The sequence below is a fragment of the Lithobates pipiens genome, unplaced genomic scaffold, assembly GCF_037356315.1.
Source record: "Lithobates pipiens isolate NorthernLeopardFrog02 unplaced genomic scaffold, aLitPip1_a1.2 Scaffold_10, whole genome shotgun sequence".
Taxonomy (NCBI): domain Eukaryota; kingdom Metazoa; phylum Chordata; class Amphibia; order Anura; family Ranidae; genus Lithobates; species Lithobates pipiens.
In genome coordinates this window covers 120622666-120641236 of record NW_027507686.1, presented here as the reverse complement: position 1 = coordinate 120641236, position 18571 = coordinate 120622666, and the positions used below count along the sequence as shown (strand labels likewise).

The 18571-nt window shown below is 44.2% G+C and overlaps 1 protein-coding gene across 2 annotated transcripts in view; it reads left to right on the top strand.

The window, feature by feature from the left end:
* The window catches only part of MEN1 (menin 1), a 400397-nt gene that overhangs the window by 94461 nt on the left and 287365 nt on the right, over positions 1-18571 (top strand). For both annotated transcript variants that reach the window (XM_077457794.1, XM_077457784.1), the window contains one exon: positions 10217-10425. In XM_077457794.1, coding sequence (XP_077313920.1) covers positions 10217-10425 — 209 coding nt within the window. The remainder of the gene's footprint in view (positions 1-10216; positions 10426-18571) is intronic.

Sequence of the window (18571 nt, the reverse complement as noted above, 5' to 3'; positions counted from 1 at the left end):
TTTCTCGAGTTTCCACCATCTCACTTTCTGACATCAAACATTCCCAAGGATCCAGCGAAAAGACAATCCCTGTTTTAAAGTGGTTTGGTACCTAAAAATGAAACTTCATGTTATTAAATTCACCAGATAGCATACTTACCTAAACGAACCCTGAAAAAAAAAATATTCGTTACTTACCTTTTATTTCTGATGTTTCAGCTGACTTCCGGGTTGTCCTCCCGTGGGAGTAGGCGTGGCCAATCGTCCTCGCAATGGTCCCTGGGAGCTATTTCCCAAGAATTCATGGGGGACAATGAAATTGCGAAATCTCGTGAGATTTCCCAAGGACGCCGGTCACGTTGGAGGGTGAGCAGATCATCCATGGATGATGTTGGGGGTTCCTGCGATCGCCCGTGCGGTAGACGCGTGTGTGTGTGTCGCCCGCACATACCGATGCGGTGCTCCCCCTGACTTCCTGTGTTTTGGCTTCTCCTGGCCCCGCCCCCTCTCCTCCTCTGACAGAGGGACGGATTTGCTGGGCGGCTGATTTCTACACACAGCGAGTGACACTTGTGAGCGGATTAGTACGGACTGATCCCCCCCCCCTCCTCCCCCCGGCCGGGGCTGAGCATTCCTTCCTCCACACCTCCGGTATGTCCTCCTCCCTGAGCCCCGTCCTCCTCCCCCGGGGGGAGGCGTGAGCGGCGATCACTCGGAGGACACTACAAGAAAGTTTGTTGTGCCGGAGGGGCGAAGCATGGGCAGCACCGCCATGGACATCTCCGATCGCTGACAGCTGGCCCCGCCCACCCCTCCGGACACCCCCCCCCCCCCCACACACACCAATCACTGCTGGGTCAGCCTGACACCACTGTGGTCTATGTTGGTGGACGTCATCATATACCAGGAAGTAAATGCCTGTGGGCTTCAGATGCCCACAGGCAAAATGGAAAACGCCAGAGCAGGTTTTTATAAGTCATCCCAAGGAAAGGATTCGTCACGCCAGGGGACAAAAAAACGCCGGACGTGGATGCCAATCGAAGGTAGCACTCTCCCACCTGTGACACAGGTAAGAAAAAAAAAAAAAGAGCGGAATCCCGCTTTAAGCATTAGACCGATTATTGACTTAAGGGGTAATCATACAGATCCCCACAGAAGAACAAGGTTTAGGTTTCTATTCAAACCTGTTTACGTTACCAAAACCTACTGGAGATGTCAGCCCAATTCTGGATCTAAAAAATCTAAATCGGTTCCTAAAAATGTGCTCATTTTGAATGGAGTCGATCAGGTCAGTGGTCTCCATCCTAGAAGGCGGAGAACTTCTGGTGTCCAGGGACGCATATCTGCATGTCCCTATATTTTCCGCTCACCAAAGGTTTCTGCAATTCAAAGTGGAACAGCAGCACTTTCAGTTCGCGGCCTTCCCCTTCGGGATAGCCACAGCACCATGGGTATTCACAAAGATACTGGCCCCACCTCTAGCCAGATTGAGGGGATAGGACATAACAGTGTTGGCATATCTAGATGATCTATTGTTAATAGACCAGTCAGTGACTCGCTTAAGGCAAACTGTACGCATTACAACCAGTTACTTGGAAAGTCTTGGTTGGATTCTCAACCTAGAGAAGTCTTCCTTAAAACCAGTAATAAGGCTGGATTACTTAGGCCTAATCATAGATACAGCCCAGAAAAGGGTGGTCTTGCCTCCAGAAAAGATCAGCTCCATACAAGAGCTGGTACGGATGGTCAGGTCAAAAGCAAATCCTTCAATTCGCCTTTGCATGAGGTTGTTGGGAAAGATGGTAGCTTAATTCAAAGCAGTCCCCTGTGCCCGGTTCCATTGAAGACTGTTGCAAAACAGAATCCTCTCTGCTTGGAACAAGACGATCCAAACTTTGGACTTGCCAATGGTGGCTGTCCCCAAGAGTGTCTCAAAGCCTCAGTTGATGGTTATGAAGCCAAAATTTGCTGAAGGGGAAATACTTGAGACCAATAATCTGGAAAGTAGTAACGACAGATGCCAGCCTCTGTCTGGGGAGCGGTACTAGCGGAGACGACTGTCCAGGGACAGTGGTCAAAACTCAAAAGAGCCCTGCCCATCAACATCTTAGAGATTCGGGCAGTGTATCTGACTCTGGAAACCTGGACCTCCAGGTTAAAGAATTGTCCAATCTGGATTCAATCCAACAATGCCGCAGCTGTGGCCTATATCACCAAGGGGACACCAAGAGTCTCTCAGCTCAGAGAGAGGTGAACCATGTCCTAACTAGGGCAGAAAGGAACGTCCCATCCCTATTGTCAGTTTTCATTCCAGGAGTAGAAAATTGGCAGACGGGCTATCTAAGTCGCCAGCACTTATTCCATTGGAATGGTCTCTTCACTCCAAAGTATTTCGGGCTGTTTGCCAAAGATGGGGGGGACTCCGGACATAGATCTTCTAGCGTCCAGATTCAACATGAAGTTAGTCAACTTTGTGTCCAGAACAAGGGATCCACCTGCATACGGAACAGATGTGCTGGTAACCCCGTGGGATCAGTTTTCACTGATCTATGCTTTTCCCCCGATTCAGTTGCGGCCTCGACTTCTTTGCAGAATCAAGAGAGATATACACCACCGCTCAAAGGCAGGTCCTGGGAACTCAGAGATAATTGCTCCAGGTGAAGGGATTCTGGTAGCACCAGCATGGCCCAGAAGGTCATGGTATGCAGAGATCGTAAAGATGGCAGTGGAGGGTCCTTGGCCTCTCCCACTAAGGCCAGACCTGCTATCGCAGGGGCCGATATTCCATCCTGCTTTACGAGCGCTAAATTTAACGGCTTGGCTATTGAAACCCACATTCTGAAGAAGCGTGGGCATTCCAGGTCTGTTATCTCCACTTTAATCAATGCAAGGAAACCAGTTTCCAGAACTATCTATTATAAAGTTTGTAAAGCTTATGTTTCCTGGTGTGAATCCAAGGGTTGGCACCCTCTGAGATATATTATAGGCAGAATCCTTGCCTTTCTACAATTGGGCGTAGAGATGAAGTTGGCCCTAAGTACTATTAAGGGCCAAGTCTCAGCCTTATCGGTTTTATTTCAAAGACTGATTGCTACACATTCTTTAGTCCGGGGTTTTATGCAAGGAGTGATGCGGATTAATCCATCAGTTAAATCACCTTTAACCCCTTGGGACTTGAATTTAGGTTTGTCAGTGTTACAAAAACTACCATTTGAACCATTACAAAATGTTCCCTTAGTCCTTCTGACTAGGAAGCTGATATTTTTGTTTGCTATATCCTCAGGAAGGAGGGTTTCACAATTGGCTGCTCTTTCTTGTAAAGAGCCATATTTGATTATTCATGAGAAGAGAGTGGTGTTACGCCCTCATCCAGGCTTTGACAAAAGTGGTTTCAGGATTTCATCTGAATGAAGATATTGTCCTGCCATCGTTTTTCCCAAAACCATGTTCCAGGGAAGAAAAATCACTACATTCTTTATCTAGTGAGAGCAATGAAAATCTATTTAAAGAAAACTGCTCAGATTCGTAAGACTAATGTCTTATTTATCCTGCCAGAAGGTCCTAAAAAAGGACAGTCAGCATCAAAATTCACTGTTGCTAAGTGGATTTGGCAAGTTATAATTCAAACTTTTGATTTAAGAGGTAAGATTCCCCCTATTCAAGTTAAGGCGCACTCTACCAGAGCGGTTAGGGCAGTTCGTCACCAGGCCTCCTTTGCTCATATCTGCAAGGCCGCAACTTGGTCTTCAGGTCCATACATTCACAAAACTTTACCAAGTGGATGTAATAAGGAAAGAGGATATCGCCTTCGAGCACAGTGTGCTGCAGGCAGCAGTACAAGTCCTCAAGGTCTGGGGGTGCCCTACGGGTTGTGTTTCCCTCCCCTCAAGTAGCATTTCTATGGGACATCCCCAGAGCAGGACTTAAGGTGGTGGTGGGCTTGAGTCACTTTCGGGCCCTACCTTCTATACATTACCGTATTTATCGGTGTATAACATGTACCCCAAGTTTAGGAGGGAATTTTAAGGAAAAAAAACTTACATTTAAATGTCCATCAATGCAGCTTTAGTGTCGATCTACAGCCTTGCCCATCCATCTGCAGCCTTGTCCAGTGTCATTTGCAGCCTTATCAGTATAGCCTTGTCATTTGCAGCCTTGCCCCAGTGTCATTTGCAGCCTTGTCATTGCAGTCTTGAAGTTTAAAAATGGCGCCACCGAGATACAGAATCCTTTGTATCTCGGCGACTCTCGGGTCCTCTCTTGGCAGCTCTTGGCGGGTCTCGGGTCCTCTCGGCGGCCCTCGGGTCCTCTTGGCGGCTCTTGGCAGCTCTCTGCGGCTCTCGGGTCCTCTCGCAGTCCCAAGTGGAGCTGAGTGTAGCTGAGTGTACTCGACTCGGCTCACAGTCACACCCAGTCCCTGTATTATGTCCATCATAGGGCGGGACTGGGCATGACTGTGAGTGGAGCCAAACCGAGTACACTCAGCTATGTATCTCGGCAGGGCCCACGGGGCCCCCTATTGGGCAGGGCCCATGGGCTTGAGCCCAGTCAAGCCCAATGGTAAGTCCTGCCCTGGACATCCTTTCTAGGTAAATCTCTGTGTCCTATGATGTACGATAACGAAAATAGGATTTTTATATACAGCTTACCTGTAAAATCCTTTTCTTGGAGTACATCATAGGACACAGAGGTACTTTTATGGGGTTTAAGTATATTGCTTGGCTACAAAAACTGAGGCACTTCTGGAAGGAGTAGGAGTTGTATAGGGGAGTCAACTTCCTGTATTGGGTGTGCCAATGTCAACACCTGAAGGTAGCTATAACCCACTAAGTAAATACTTAAGGCTCTTTGTCCTATGATGTACTCCAAGAAAATGATTTTACAGGTAAGCTGTTATAAAACACCTATTTTGATTGATTCAAGGGTGTCTGCCCAACTATCGAAAAGCCCTCTTGGCTGCCTGCCATTAATTTCTGCTGTCGGGGAGTCGATGTTGTATAGGGAACGTTGTGCCTAATGTAGTCCTGCGCTTGGCCAATTTGTATCTTGTTAAAGCGTTCCTTTTAATGGAGGTGGCATAGGATATGATCCGTCCCTTGAGGTATGCTTTGCCGGAATCCCAAAAGAGATTTGGATCATCTGTGTGAGGTGCGTTGACCGTGGAGTATTGAGTCCATGATTTTTCCATGAACTGTTGGAAGTAAGTGTTGTATAGGTAGGAAGGAAAGCGCCAAATGTTGGGGTGGGAAGGTAAGTCGAGATTGTCGAGTGTCACCTCTGTAGGGGCATGGCCGGATATGGCAATGTCGTAAATGTCTGCACTGGATAACATGGGGATTAGGTTGTTGGAGCCAAAGAAATGGTCTATCCTGATGAGGACATTATGTAGGTTGGAGTAGAAGGTGAATTCCCTGTCGATTGTGTGTTAGAGGCACCAAAGGTCTTTGGAGGTGGATGGATTCCATTGTGGATGCAAAGTGTGTGGTGGTGGTGGGATTTGATCTCGGTGTGGGGCGTTTGCATCTGAGCATAGGGCTTTGCCTACCCAAAGCTTTTTCATACAAAGAAAATCAGGGGTTAATAAGTGAGATTCCTGGAGTAAGGCGGTCCGTTTTAATGCTTTTAAGATGTCGGAGGATTATCATTTTATTTTTGGGGGATCTGAGACCTTTTACATTCCATGAAATTACTTTCATATTGGGGGGCGGGGGGCTGAGAAGCAAGCTGTGTATACACATACGCCCCGACCGGAAGTACGTTACTCCCGGCCGGCAATGAAGCTTGATGGCCCGCATGCAAGCACAGCAGCCAGCGGTCGGGCCGGCAAGCAGCACTTCCAGCCGAGAGTGACGTACTTCCGGTTGGGACGTATATTTATACACAGCTTGCTTCCCATTACTAGCAGATGCTAATGACATCAGGGGACACACTTATGCTACACAGTGCGGCCATAGATTTTGAGGTGACACCACTATACTGCCCTACCTGCTCTCCAGCTTTTATATTGAGATAGTCATTCATTTGACTCTACTCTTTCTCCTCTTTATTTTAGGTATTAGTCCTTTTTGTGCCTCCAGCCTCTTCCCCACACCATTTGAACAGACTATGGAATTTAAATATATACAGGTTGGTTTAGACTTTTACCACCTGTACTCTGCTATCTGTATGTCAGTGTCCATCTTCCCCTGATACATCCATACAAGTTTGCTTACCAGCAAACCACTACGCTATTATATCTGTAGTTTATGACCATATGGTAAACCTTATGTGTGTTTTTGACCTTTATTCATACATGAGTATCATAATATCTATTCTTAGTACACTCAACTGTTTTGCATATATCTCTGAGCGCATGCACATTGTAAGTTACTACTAAGTCTCTCACTTTTTAGTTTATATACGTGTAGGTAAATGAACTCATACAAATATATAAAGTATTTTATTTGTAGGCATTATCAAAAATTTCACCCCATTGAAAAGGCTTAGTTTGTGTTCCGACTGTTTATACAGACTAAGTCTGGTATATGCGCTCAGATCCAGTCTATGTATATTGAGCTATTTTAGAAATGATTTTTACACAATGTCCCTATCATATGCATACTACAATTATTTATATATGCATCCCAACTGTTCCGCTTTGCTTTGTGCCTCCGGGCGGCCCATCTTTTCGCTGTGGTGGATCCTTGTGGCTAACTGACTCTATCAGAGCATTTTTGTATTCATTGTCCATTACAAAAAAGTTTTTTCTTATGTTAATAAATTGTGTACCGTATTTATCAGCGTATAAAATGCACCCCAAGATTAGGAGGGAATTTTAAGGAAACAAACCTACATTTTAAAGTGGTTGTAAACCCTTACAAACCACTTTGACCTACAGGTAAGCCTAGATTAAGGCTTACCTGTAGGTCCAAGCAATATCTCCTAAACCTGAGCGCGGCATTCTCAGCGACGGAGCTGCCGCGCGTGTCGGCTCCTGTGCGCATGCGCGGGAGTGACGTCATCGCGGCCTCGCCGAATGACAGCGGCGAAGCTGCGAGACCCCACCTACAAGGGACAGCGGCGACTTCGCTGGCTCCTGTGTCAGGTAAGTGACACATAATGGGCTACTATGCGATGCATAGTAGTCCATTATGCTTTGCCTTTGCAGGGAATGAAAGAGGAAGTAAACTCATCAGGGTTTACTTCCTCTATAAATGCCCATCAATGCAGCCTTATCAGTGTCCATCTGCAGCCTTGCCCAGTGTCTTTGCAGCATTGCTAGTCTCTTTGCAGCATTGCCCTGATTTAAAATTGGTGACAATCTCTGCTGACTGAGTGGAGAGGCGCGAGCGGAGCCAAGATACACAAAGCTGAATGTACTTCGGCTAGACTCGACTCTGATCACAGTCGGGCAGGACTGCAAGAGGAGCCGAGTCTAGCTGAAGTACACTTGGCTTTGTGTATCTCGGCTCCGCTCGCTCCTTTCCTCACATTCAGCGGGGATCGGCGTATAACACGCACCAACGATTTTCCTCTGATTTTAAGCTAAATACAGTACTTATTTTATGTTTTCTATATATATTTAATAGATTTTTATGCTCCTGAAGAAGCGTATCCCTATGCGCAACATGTAGACTGGATTCATTTATACTCTGTGCCTGGATTCATATTCTGACCCACATTATTCTATGTTTACATCTGTACCTGAATACTACTACGGGAATCTTAATTATTGCCCTCTTGATGTACTACTGTAATTCATTATCTTGTTAAGTGGAGTCAGAGTTTGTATGTAGGCTATACAACATTAGTGTTATGAATTTTATATATGTCTCTATGTAATAATAATTTCCCTTTCTTTTAATAACTTTCTACAGAATAATAAAATATAGTTATTTTGTAGATGCTCTAAACCTGTGTGCCTATAAAGTCCACTTCCCTGTCTTTTGTCTTCTATATATCTATTATTGGGACGTTGGCACACTGCTATCTGTGTATTCACAGTGTCACCCTGTGAGAATACACGTTACATCTGTAAAATCCTTTTCAATTTTCAAGTCTTGCAACAGATTCTCAATTATGTTTAGGTCTAAACTTTGACTGGTCCATTCTTATACATGAATATGCTTTGATCTAAACCATTCTGTTGTAGCTCTGGCTGTATGTTTAGGGTCGTCGTCCTGCTGGAAGGTGAACCTCTGCTCCAGTCTCAAGTCTTTTGCAGATTTTAACAGGTTTTCTTCTAAGATTGCCCTGTATTTGGCTCCATCCATCTTCCCATCAACTCTAACCAGCTTCCCTGTCCCTGCTGAAGAAAAGCATCCCTACAACATAGGGATGGTGTGTTCAGGGCAATGTGCAGTTAGTTTTCTGCCACACACAGCTTTTTCTTTTAGGCCAAAAAGATCAATTTTGGTCTCATCTGACCAGAGCACCCTCTTCCATGTTTGCTGTGTCCCCCACATGGCTTATTGTAAATGGCAAATGGGACTTCTTATGGGTATCTTTCAACAGTGGCTTTCTTCTTGCTACTCTTCCATAAAGGCCAGATTTGTGGAGTGCATGACTAATAGTTGTCCTGTGGACAGATTCTCCCACCTGATCTGTAGATCTCTTACGCTCCTCCAGAGTTACCATGGGCCTCTTGGCTGCCTCTCTGATTAATGCTCTCCTTGCCCAGCCTGTCAGACTAGGTGGACGGCCATGTCTTGGCAGGGTGCAGTTGTGCCACTCTTTCTAATTTCGGATGATGGATTGAACAGTGCTCCGTGAGATGTTCAAAGGTTGGGATATTTTTTTTATAACCTAACCTTGCTTTAAACTTATACCTTACCTGTCTGGTGTGTTCCTTGGCCTTCATGATGTGATTTGTTCACTAAGGTTCTCTAACAAACCTCTGAGGGCTTTTTGGAACTGCTGCATTTAAACTGAGATTAAATTACACACAGGTGGACTCTATTTACTGATTAGGTTACTTTTGAAGGCAATTGGTTCCACTACATTTTTGTTAGGGGTATCAGTGTAAAGGGGGCTTAATACAAATACACTCCAAACTTTTCCGATTATTTATTTGTAAAACGTTTTGAATTTTTTTTTATTATTTTCCTTCCACTTCACAATTTTATGTGCCACTTTATGTTGGTCTATCACATAAAATCCCAATAAAATCAATTTACATTTTTGTTTGTAACATGGTAAAATTAGGAACATTTCAAGGGGTGTGAATACTTTTTCAAGGCACTGTATCCTTAGGAATTTATCAGAAATTTTGTAAAAGTTGCTGTGTTTTTATCTGCTAATAATTTTAGTGCATTTCTAGCGAAAATATTGTTTTCATAATCATCTGCGCAAATATCGTGAGGTCGTAAAGAGTAGCACCTTCTTTTTATTCTACAGGTCATGTGCTTTCAGAAGATTATGGTTTGAGGGGTCTTTTACAAATTCTGAAAGCTGTAAGGCATGGGTCTTCAAACTATGGCCCTCCTGTTGTTCAGGAACTTCAATTCCCATCATGCCTAGTCATGTCTGTTAATATCAGAGTTTTACAATGCCTCATGGGATGTGTAGTTTCGCAACAGCTGGAGGGCCGTAGTTTGAGGATCCCTGCTGTAAGGAAAAAAGGCTAGCCTTCAGATTTTTAGAAGAATTTGGATATTTATATTTTTGTGTACGTTTTTTGATCTTCACCATTTTGCACAAATGTGCTATTTAAAGACTACACATATTTGTTAACTTATTAACTAATACAGGTTCAACTTTTTTTATATTTAGCAGGAATTTTGTAAAATTTGCTTTATTTTTATCTGCTAAAAAGAATTTTACTGTGTTTTTAGCAAAAATATTGCTTGATAAACATTGGCACAAATATCATTTGTGCCCTAAAAATCTGTAGCATGTTCTTTTTATTCTACCGGTGCTGTGCTTTTAGAAAATGTATGGTTTGAGGGGACTTTTACAAACTCTGAACGCTATAAGTGAAAAATAATAAAAGCAAAGGAAAAATTGCAAAAATTATCAAGCCAGCTGAGTTTAAAAGTGGAGCTCAGGCCTGGCAATGAAGGGGTTAAGATTCCTAAATGGTTTATAACGTGAAATCAGACTTACATTTTTTCAGTGTACTTCAGTGTATTTAAAGTAAATAACTTATTTTTGCTTTTCTAGTAATAACCCATGAAAGCATTGGGAAAAATTATACTGCAGTGAAGTAACACTTTGTAAGCAGTGCTTATTTACCTTTTCCCTGTTTTATATGTTTTAGGTACAAAGCTTGACTCACCTGGTGTGGCATTTGCAGTTGTTGCTGCTTGTCAAGTCCTGGGTCTTTCTGATGTGCATTTAGCTCTTTCTGAGGACCATGCATGGGTTGTATTTGGAAAAGAAGGGGAGCAGACAGCGGAAGTAACCTGGCATGGCAAGGGTAACGAAGACCGAAGAGGGCAGTCTGTAAATCCAGGCATATTAGAAAAGGTGAGATGACCCTTTTTTAACTATAAACTGTTTTGCCATAATATTATGTATATCCATAATGTTATTTAGCACTTGGCAAATAAGCTAAAATCCCTAAAGTAAATGTTCAGGATTTATATAAAATAAAACCCCTAGCATAATTTAAGCCTTAACCCTTACACCCAGGTGCCTGTTTACTTCTTACTAATTCTTCTCCAGGAAGGTGCAAACACTGGAGGAGACTGCTGCCATTTGAAGTTGGTAGGCACCTTGGTGGGGGTTGAAATTTATATTGGGTCCTTTATGTATACTGAACTTCCATGACTTTTGTTAACTTGTCATCTTTTATCCCTTTTCCATCTCTCTGCAAAGCACAACGGTATTCCTCAATCGGAATTGTTCTGATACTTACAAATAAAAAATTTCTTCACACATAATACCATTTCTGATATACCTTTTGACCCACTTAACCAGTTTTTAATCCACATGCAAGAACCACCCACATGCTAGAGGACGAATTTCCTCCCTCTACTCTCAATTATTAATAAACTCTGATGAAGATATACCTACTTATGTGCGAAAATGGGAGGAGGACTTGGAATATACTCTAGATGAGGCAGAGTGGATTAAAATGTGGTCCACAATTAAATCTTCCTCCCCTAATGTACTAGCCAAGGAAACAGACTATAAGGTACTAACTCAATGGTACTTAGTACCTGCCAAAATCGCTCTTTACCCCTGGATACTCAGATCACTGTTTTCGGGGCTGTTTGGAAAAAGGTACATATAAACACATTTGGTGGTCCTGTCCAATAGTACATTCATTTTGGAAAGAAATATTTACATATGCCTCCAAAATGTTCAATATTATCCTTCATCCTAACCCTACAACAACACTACTATGCCTAAAACCAGAGTGTCTAACTCATGCCCAATTTAAACTATTTGTATTTTTGCTCACAGCTGCAAAACAAACTGTGGCGAAAGCTTGGAAAACCCCCTCTTTAGAGTTGTCCGAGACCAAACAAAGAATGAATAATTTTATGATACACGCTAAAATGGCTGCTATTGAACAAAACCAAATACCTAAATTTCATAAACTATGGCAGCCTTGGTTAGAACATTTCTTACCATTATCATTCAATGATATTGTTTTATGGCCATGGTAGATGATTTAAACTCATGCTAACAATACTGGTTGGACTGTTGGACTCTTTTCATTTATTTATTTTCACTCTTCACTCTTTACCTTATTCTTCCTCTCTCTACTCTGTCTCTCTTTACACCTTATGATTTAGCTATACCTTCGGTTACAAAGAAATCATTAGTAATGTAACATATTTCATTATATCAAGATTATTCAGGAAATCTTTATTTAGTTTTTTCATACTCATAAATATTACATAATATTTGAATGTCTTCATCAATATTGGTTTAGTTCATAATTGTTAACTAATTACTTAAATTTTTCACAATGCTTTACCTCACGATCAATTCAATAATTATAAGCACATATGATTACTACATAAGTATTCTGAATTGTACATTACTCAATATTAATTTATTGTACTCAATTTCATTGAACTTAAAAAAGTATTTTTGACAAGGAAATTTATATTGGGTCAGGGGCTGGGGTCTGCTTTTATATATCCTGAACTTTGTCCTTTGTTTTTACTTTAAATTTTTTTTTTTTTTTTTTTTACATTGTATGAACTAGATATCCACTTGCCGCTCAATCACGTACAGTACATGTACTTGATTGTCTTCAAGTGGTTTACCGGGGTTATGGCTGCAGCTGCATGCCATAACCATGGTATTTATTTATTTTTAGCTGTCTTTCTTTAACAACTTGCCTACTAGGCACTTAAACCCTCCTCCTGCCCAGACCAATTTTCAGCTTTCGGTGCTCTCACAATTTGAATGACAATTAGTCATGTAATGCTGTACCCAAATTATTTTTTCCCCTTTTTTTCATATAAATTGGTTTCTTTTGGTGGTATTTGATCACCTCCTTTTTTTTTTTTTTTGCGCTATAAATGAAAAAAGACCGAAAATTTTGGAAAAAAAAAAGAATTTTTCTTAGTTTCTATGATAACATTTTGCAAATTGTTAATTTCTTTATCATACATCATGGGACACAGAGCACCATAATAATGAATATCTGGGTTTATATGCTACCTTTAGGTGATTGGACACTGGTAACCAATAGTAAGAAGGTTCCTCCCACATATAACCCCTCCCACATGGGAAGTACCTTTGTTTTTTGCCAGTGATGGTCATGGCTGTTGAAGCTCTTCAAATTTCTTCAATGATGTCCCAGTGAGGACGTTATATCAGATCCATTCGGATGGCAAAAAAGCTAAAATAGGCCGTGTGCGCACGCATGCGCTGAGACTGCGTGCGCCGCAGCTGTGCGCGAGTACCACATGCATTCGTGGGCATGCGCCTGTGCCGCGTGCCCATGCGAGTGTGTGCGCATGCCCGCAGAGGCGTGCGATGTGCTCGGCAATGCCGTTTCTCTGCATCATGGACGCTATAAGAAGCAGGGGCCCTGGAAAAGCGTGGTTGAGACACATAGGTCTGGGACCCGTGAGTTGGACAGTTGCAACAAGTTTGAAGGGTCTTTTGTTGTATGAGGCTGTGATAGCTGCTATTTTGCAGGATTACAGCTTATAGCAGAGGGAGTACTTTTTTGTCCCTCATCCCTTGTAAGCAATGACTTACAGGAAAAGAGGTGCGGAGAGCAGGGCAAGCCCAGGGGTTAAGGTACCTCCTAAAAAAAGCAGGAGATCAACCTCAGGCCGCTGCAGCCTCAGTCTCCCCTGAAAGATCTGCAGCATCTGTCATGGCGGTCCTATTGCACCTGTCAGGCAAAGTGGCCACTACCAATGTCACCACCTTGGCCTATGTTACTAAGGATGACTTAGCATCAACCCTAGCTGGCCTTGAGGGTAAAATAGCGGGTATGACTGCCACAGTAAAAGGGAGGAAAAAAGCGTCATAGATCCTCCCTCTCCTGAGCCTGGCCTCAGTGGAGAGTCACTCGAGCACTAGGACTCTTTTAGCCAGATGGGTCCAGATGATCAGAATGGGCAGAGGATTTGGAGGAAGTGGCCACAAAAGATAAGGAGAGAGAGAGAGGCTGAAGATTCCTCTGCTGTGGATTCGAGTTCCGAGGGACCATTTTCAGCCTCCAAGTCCCAGAAATTGTTTATCTAGTCTCTAGCTGAAATTACAAGACCTGGGTTTAAGTTACCCCAGGTTCAGGAGCCCGGAATCTCCTGTTCTACTTTGGGATCCTTGTGACCTCAGCAAGGTTCACAGGCGTTCCCTTTGCATCCATTATTAGAGCATGTGATTTACACTGACTGGGACCACCCTGACAGGATATACTTGCCTTCAAAGAGGTTTTCCCCTTTATATCCTATGGAGAAGAAACGCAGGAAGAAGTGGGTTACACCTTTGGTGGATGCAGCCATTTCTTCAGTGAATAAAAGCTTAACCCCTGTCCTGTGGATAATGCCCAGCTATTTAAGGATCCAGCACTTAAAAAAACTAGAGTTTTCAGGAGGAATCTACCGACGAATTGTCAGAGCTTCCTCGCGCTTTGATTCGCTGTAGACACATTAAAGGACTCGATCCATTAAATCTTGAGGGGGGCGGAGCGCCATGAGGTAGACACGCGAAGGGCGTCCTCCCGCCCGCTCGACCTTACGCCACCTCACCGCACGCTGCCTCACCGCTCGCTACCCTGGCTATCCGGAGCTCTCTGGGAGATTGACCCGCCGCCGCCGTGACCGTGACGAGCGGAGGGCGGGAGTGACAGTTAAGCTACCCGGAAGGAATTGCGGAGAGAGCTCAGAGTCTCCTCCGCTGATCTAACAGCATTGCAGCCCTCCGGTCCTATCCCGCGGAACAGACACAAGCGCTGCAGGTCAACCATGAGGTGTCCCCCGGAAGCACGATGGAGGAGTCGTCCAGGTGACCGGTAACGGAGTGCACAGAGGAGAAGGAGAGCCGGAGGTAGGAGAGACTGCTATATACTCCCCCCCCCCCCCACACTGGTTCCATCAGTATATGGACCGTTCATGTAGAGCCAGAAAGACATCTACTCTTAGCGCGCGAGGGTGAGTACCTCCGGGGTGCCCCAGGTCGCAGTAGATCTGAGAGACGATAACAAGCAAAACGTCATTAAATTACCCTTAAAACGCAAGTCGAGGTTTGGTGGGGGAAGAAGCACAGAGGACTGGGAGCGGTGTTTGGAATGGCGGTTTTATACGCTATTGCACCATATTGTAAAAATGCAGCATGTTGAAGAGTAAAGGTATTACAACACCCACTGCAAGATTCAATGTAAAGCCTAAGGTGCCCTAAAAGACTTTTTTTTGGTGGACAGAAAGAGAGGGAAAGGAGAAGAAAAAAAAAACCCTAATAGTAGCAGAGGTATGGAGTAAAAGCCTGAGAAATACGCCTCTCTGGGACAGATCTGCATCAACATCACAACTGCCTTGTTGTTCTCCTCTCTAGGCTTGCATGGATCCGCAATAGACTGTATTCCGGAGATCTAGCTAGGCGAAGACTCTTTGGGCCTTGGGGTCTATTTTGTTGCTGATCACCCGCCAAATATCTTTTCAAAGATCAGTTTGGGGCAGAAGCGCCAAAGGCAACATTATTAGGGTGGGCAAGGACGGAGGGGGTTAAGGACTGAGAGCCCACAGAAGGAATGGAGAAGGGATCGGATAGTAGTACACTACAACATTAACACTGTTCTTAGTACGGTCCTGTAAATTACAAGACAGCTTGCAGGTGTCTGGAACGAGCCCTGAGAGAAGAACGCAGGACGGAATTTAAAGAATGTATAGTTGAGATAAGGATACCATATGGACATTTGTGGAACTTAAGTCACAGGAGGAAGAGAGAGGACAAATATCGGAAAGGAATCGGCATTAGAGATAAAGAGATACTAGGACAATCTTAACGAGCTACTGTATGAATAGTATGTTAGCCTGTGTACATATAATTAAGGTATAACGGTGTCGATTCTGCTTGTCACGTCCCTTCTATCCTCCGCCCCCCTCCCCACCTCCCCTATGTAGGGGAAGAGGGATTGAGGAGTAGGGCGAGGGGAGGGGAGGGGAAGGAGACAAGAGTAGATAAAAGTGAAGAGAACTGGGAGGAACTATACCGGAAAAATGAGAGGGAAAGCAAAATCTGGTAAAAATATACCATGGCAAGTAGCTCTTGTATAACAGAGGAGGGACAAGGCAGACCTAAGTTGGGAACAGCTCGAAGATCAGGGGCAAATAAACAGAAGGTTCCAGAAGAGAGTAAATGGGGTAAAAGTGGGGGGCCCGAAAGACAGTAGCACTCCCTCGCAGATCTGTACTAGGGCGCACCAGGAAAGGGATGAGGAAAGAGAAGTAGATATGGACACTAGAAGGGTAGGAAGTGGGCAACCAATAACCCAGGAAGTAGAAGCCCCCACAATCAAGGAGATGTTAGCGGAAATGTTCTCTAAAATGGAGGAGTCATTAAAAACTGAGATAGCAGGAGTAAGGGCGGATATAGGGCTGGTCTTAGAAAGGGTAGAAGAGATAGAGGATAGACTAGATAAACAGGATGTAAGGCTAGACGAGATAACGGAACAAGTGGTAACCCTGCAGAGAATAAACAGAAAACCTCCAGTATAGAATAGAGGACCAAGAAAATAGGGGTAGGAGGAAGAATGTCCGAATTAAAGGACTCCCAGAGAAATATAGTAGTGGGGAACTAGGAAGTAAACTTCAGAAGCTCTTTAACCCACTGCTAGAAAGGGACCCCACGAACCCTTAAGGTTAGATAGAGTACATAGGATTCCTAGGCAGAGGACAGCAGGGGAGGAATACCCAAGAGATGTAATAGCAAGGTTCCATTATGCAGAAGAGAAAGGGAAAATAATGGGGAAGTTGAGGACGCTTCCAGGTCTGTCCCTGGAGGGGGCAGAGCTGCAGGTGTTCTCTGATCTAGCATCAGAAACGCTAAGGAGAAGGAGACTATTAAAACCCCTAACTCAACAGATGACTGCGTCAGGTATAACTTATCAATGGGGCTTCCCAGCCTGCTTGAAAGGAAAAAAAGATGGTCGCTCTGCAGTGCTGGGTTTTCCGGAGGAGCTGAGAGGGTTTTGTGAAAAGCTAGATATATCTCCTCCCCAATTACCAGGGTGGGAAGAAGATATTAAGGAAGACAGGTCTACACAAAGGAAGTTAAGATGGACAAGGGGGAGAGGGGAGGAGCTTAACGAGGGGGGTACACCTAGAAGATAGAATAAGAAGGTAAGAAGAGAGTGAAGGGAGCCGAGGGTATGGAGGGGCAGCTGGGTGGGGGGTGGAGTGGGGGGAGGCCTTTAGAGGTCTATCGGTGTGAGCCCCTGAGGTAAATATGGGAATGATCAGACACCAATGGGAAAAGTGTCTAGCCCATATGAACAACGCAGTAAGGGGGGATCTCCGAACAACCTGTTTAGGTGGAGCGTTGCGGAGGGAGGGGTGGGGGGGAAGGAAGGAAGGTAATACGGGGGGGGGGGGGTTTTGGTCCGAGCCATCTCTGTCCCCCAGCAAAAATGCCCTCTGGGTCGGTGTACGTGGATAGATGACCAAGAGAAATAAGTAGAAAATGGTACTCATTAATGTAATAACATACAATGTGAGGGGTTTAAACACTAGGGAAAAAAGGTACAAAATTAATGAAGAATTGCAATTTATGAAGGGGAATGTAATTTGCTTACAGGAGACATATATAACCAACAACTCTGGTATAAAATTGGCCTCAGCTCAATTCCCATCTTGGTACTACGGGGATACACCATCGGCTCATTCAAGAGGAGTAGCCATTGGCTTTGATAGGCTATCAAGGTTTGAAATTCAGGATCGTTTAACCGACCCAGAGGGTAGATATTTATATAAGGGAAATTGGGGGAGATGCAATGTACTATAGTAAACGTGTATGCACCAAATAGAAACCCAGATAAATTTCTAAGGAAAGTATCAACAAAATTAGGAGTTTAGAGATGGCAAAGTGGTGCTAGCAGGAGATCTGAATTGGTGCTTAGACCCGAGGGTGGATAGCTTGGGGGGAGCCACACGAGTGTCGGAACAGAGATATAAGTTGGTAAATAAAGCATTGACTAGCGCCCGGCTTCAAGATTCCTGGAGGATCAGTCACCAAAAAGAGCGCGATTACACTCACTTCTCGGCAGTACATAAAACCTTTGCAAGACTGGATTATGTTTTTATAGAACATCAATTAGTGACCAACTTGAAAAAAGTGGAAATTAATTCCACCACCTTGTCAGATCATGCCCCTATAATAGCTCAACTGGAAATACAGGATGACAAAGGGATAGAGAGAACCTGGAGGATGAACGATTCCCTCATTCAAGAACAGGATGTGAGTAGTCAAATTGAAAAGGAACTGAGGGATTTTTTTGAGCTTAATGAGTCGGATGAAATCTCTAGGGCTACCCTTTGGGAAACACATAAAACAGTAATTAGAGGCAGGTTGATTGGGATTGGAGCAGGGAAAAAGAAGGAAAGGCAGAAAAGGAAAGTTCAACTATATAGTGAGATTGAAGACTTAGAACGGAAAACAAGACCTAGAGGGATCCAGGAGAGTCAGGACTTACAAAAAAAAAAAAAGGGAGTTGGAAGAGTACTTAGAGCAAGAAAGGAGAACAGTGTTCCATAGGATAAATAAGGAGAGATACAAGTGGGTAGGGATGAGCTTCGTGTTCGAGTCGAACGTACGTTTGACTCGAACATTGGCTGTTCGTCCGTTCGGCGAAGTCCGAACATTTTGGTCCGTTCGCGCCAAATTCGTGTGGCGCTCACGGCCCACAATGCACTGCGATGGCGCAGTGCATTGCTGGCTCATGATTGGCCAAGCATGCACTGTGACCCCGCATGCTTGGCCAATCGCAGCGCCAGCAGCGAGGATAGCCATGATTGGCCACAGGCAGGATGCCTGTGGCCAATCATAGCTCAGGCTGTGTAGTGCACGCCCCACACTATATAAGGCCGCCAGCGCGGCGGCCTTGTGTAGTGTGTTGGCGTCTGAAGCAGTGGGTGTTCTGTGTACCTTCAACACAGTACACACCGATCGTTTTCGGCCGATTTTCGATCTTGCTGTT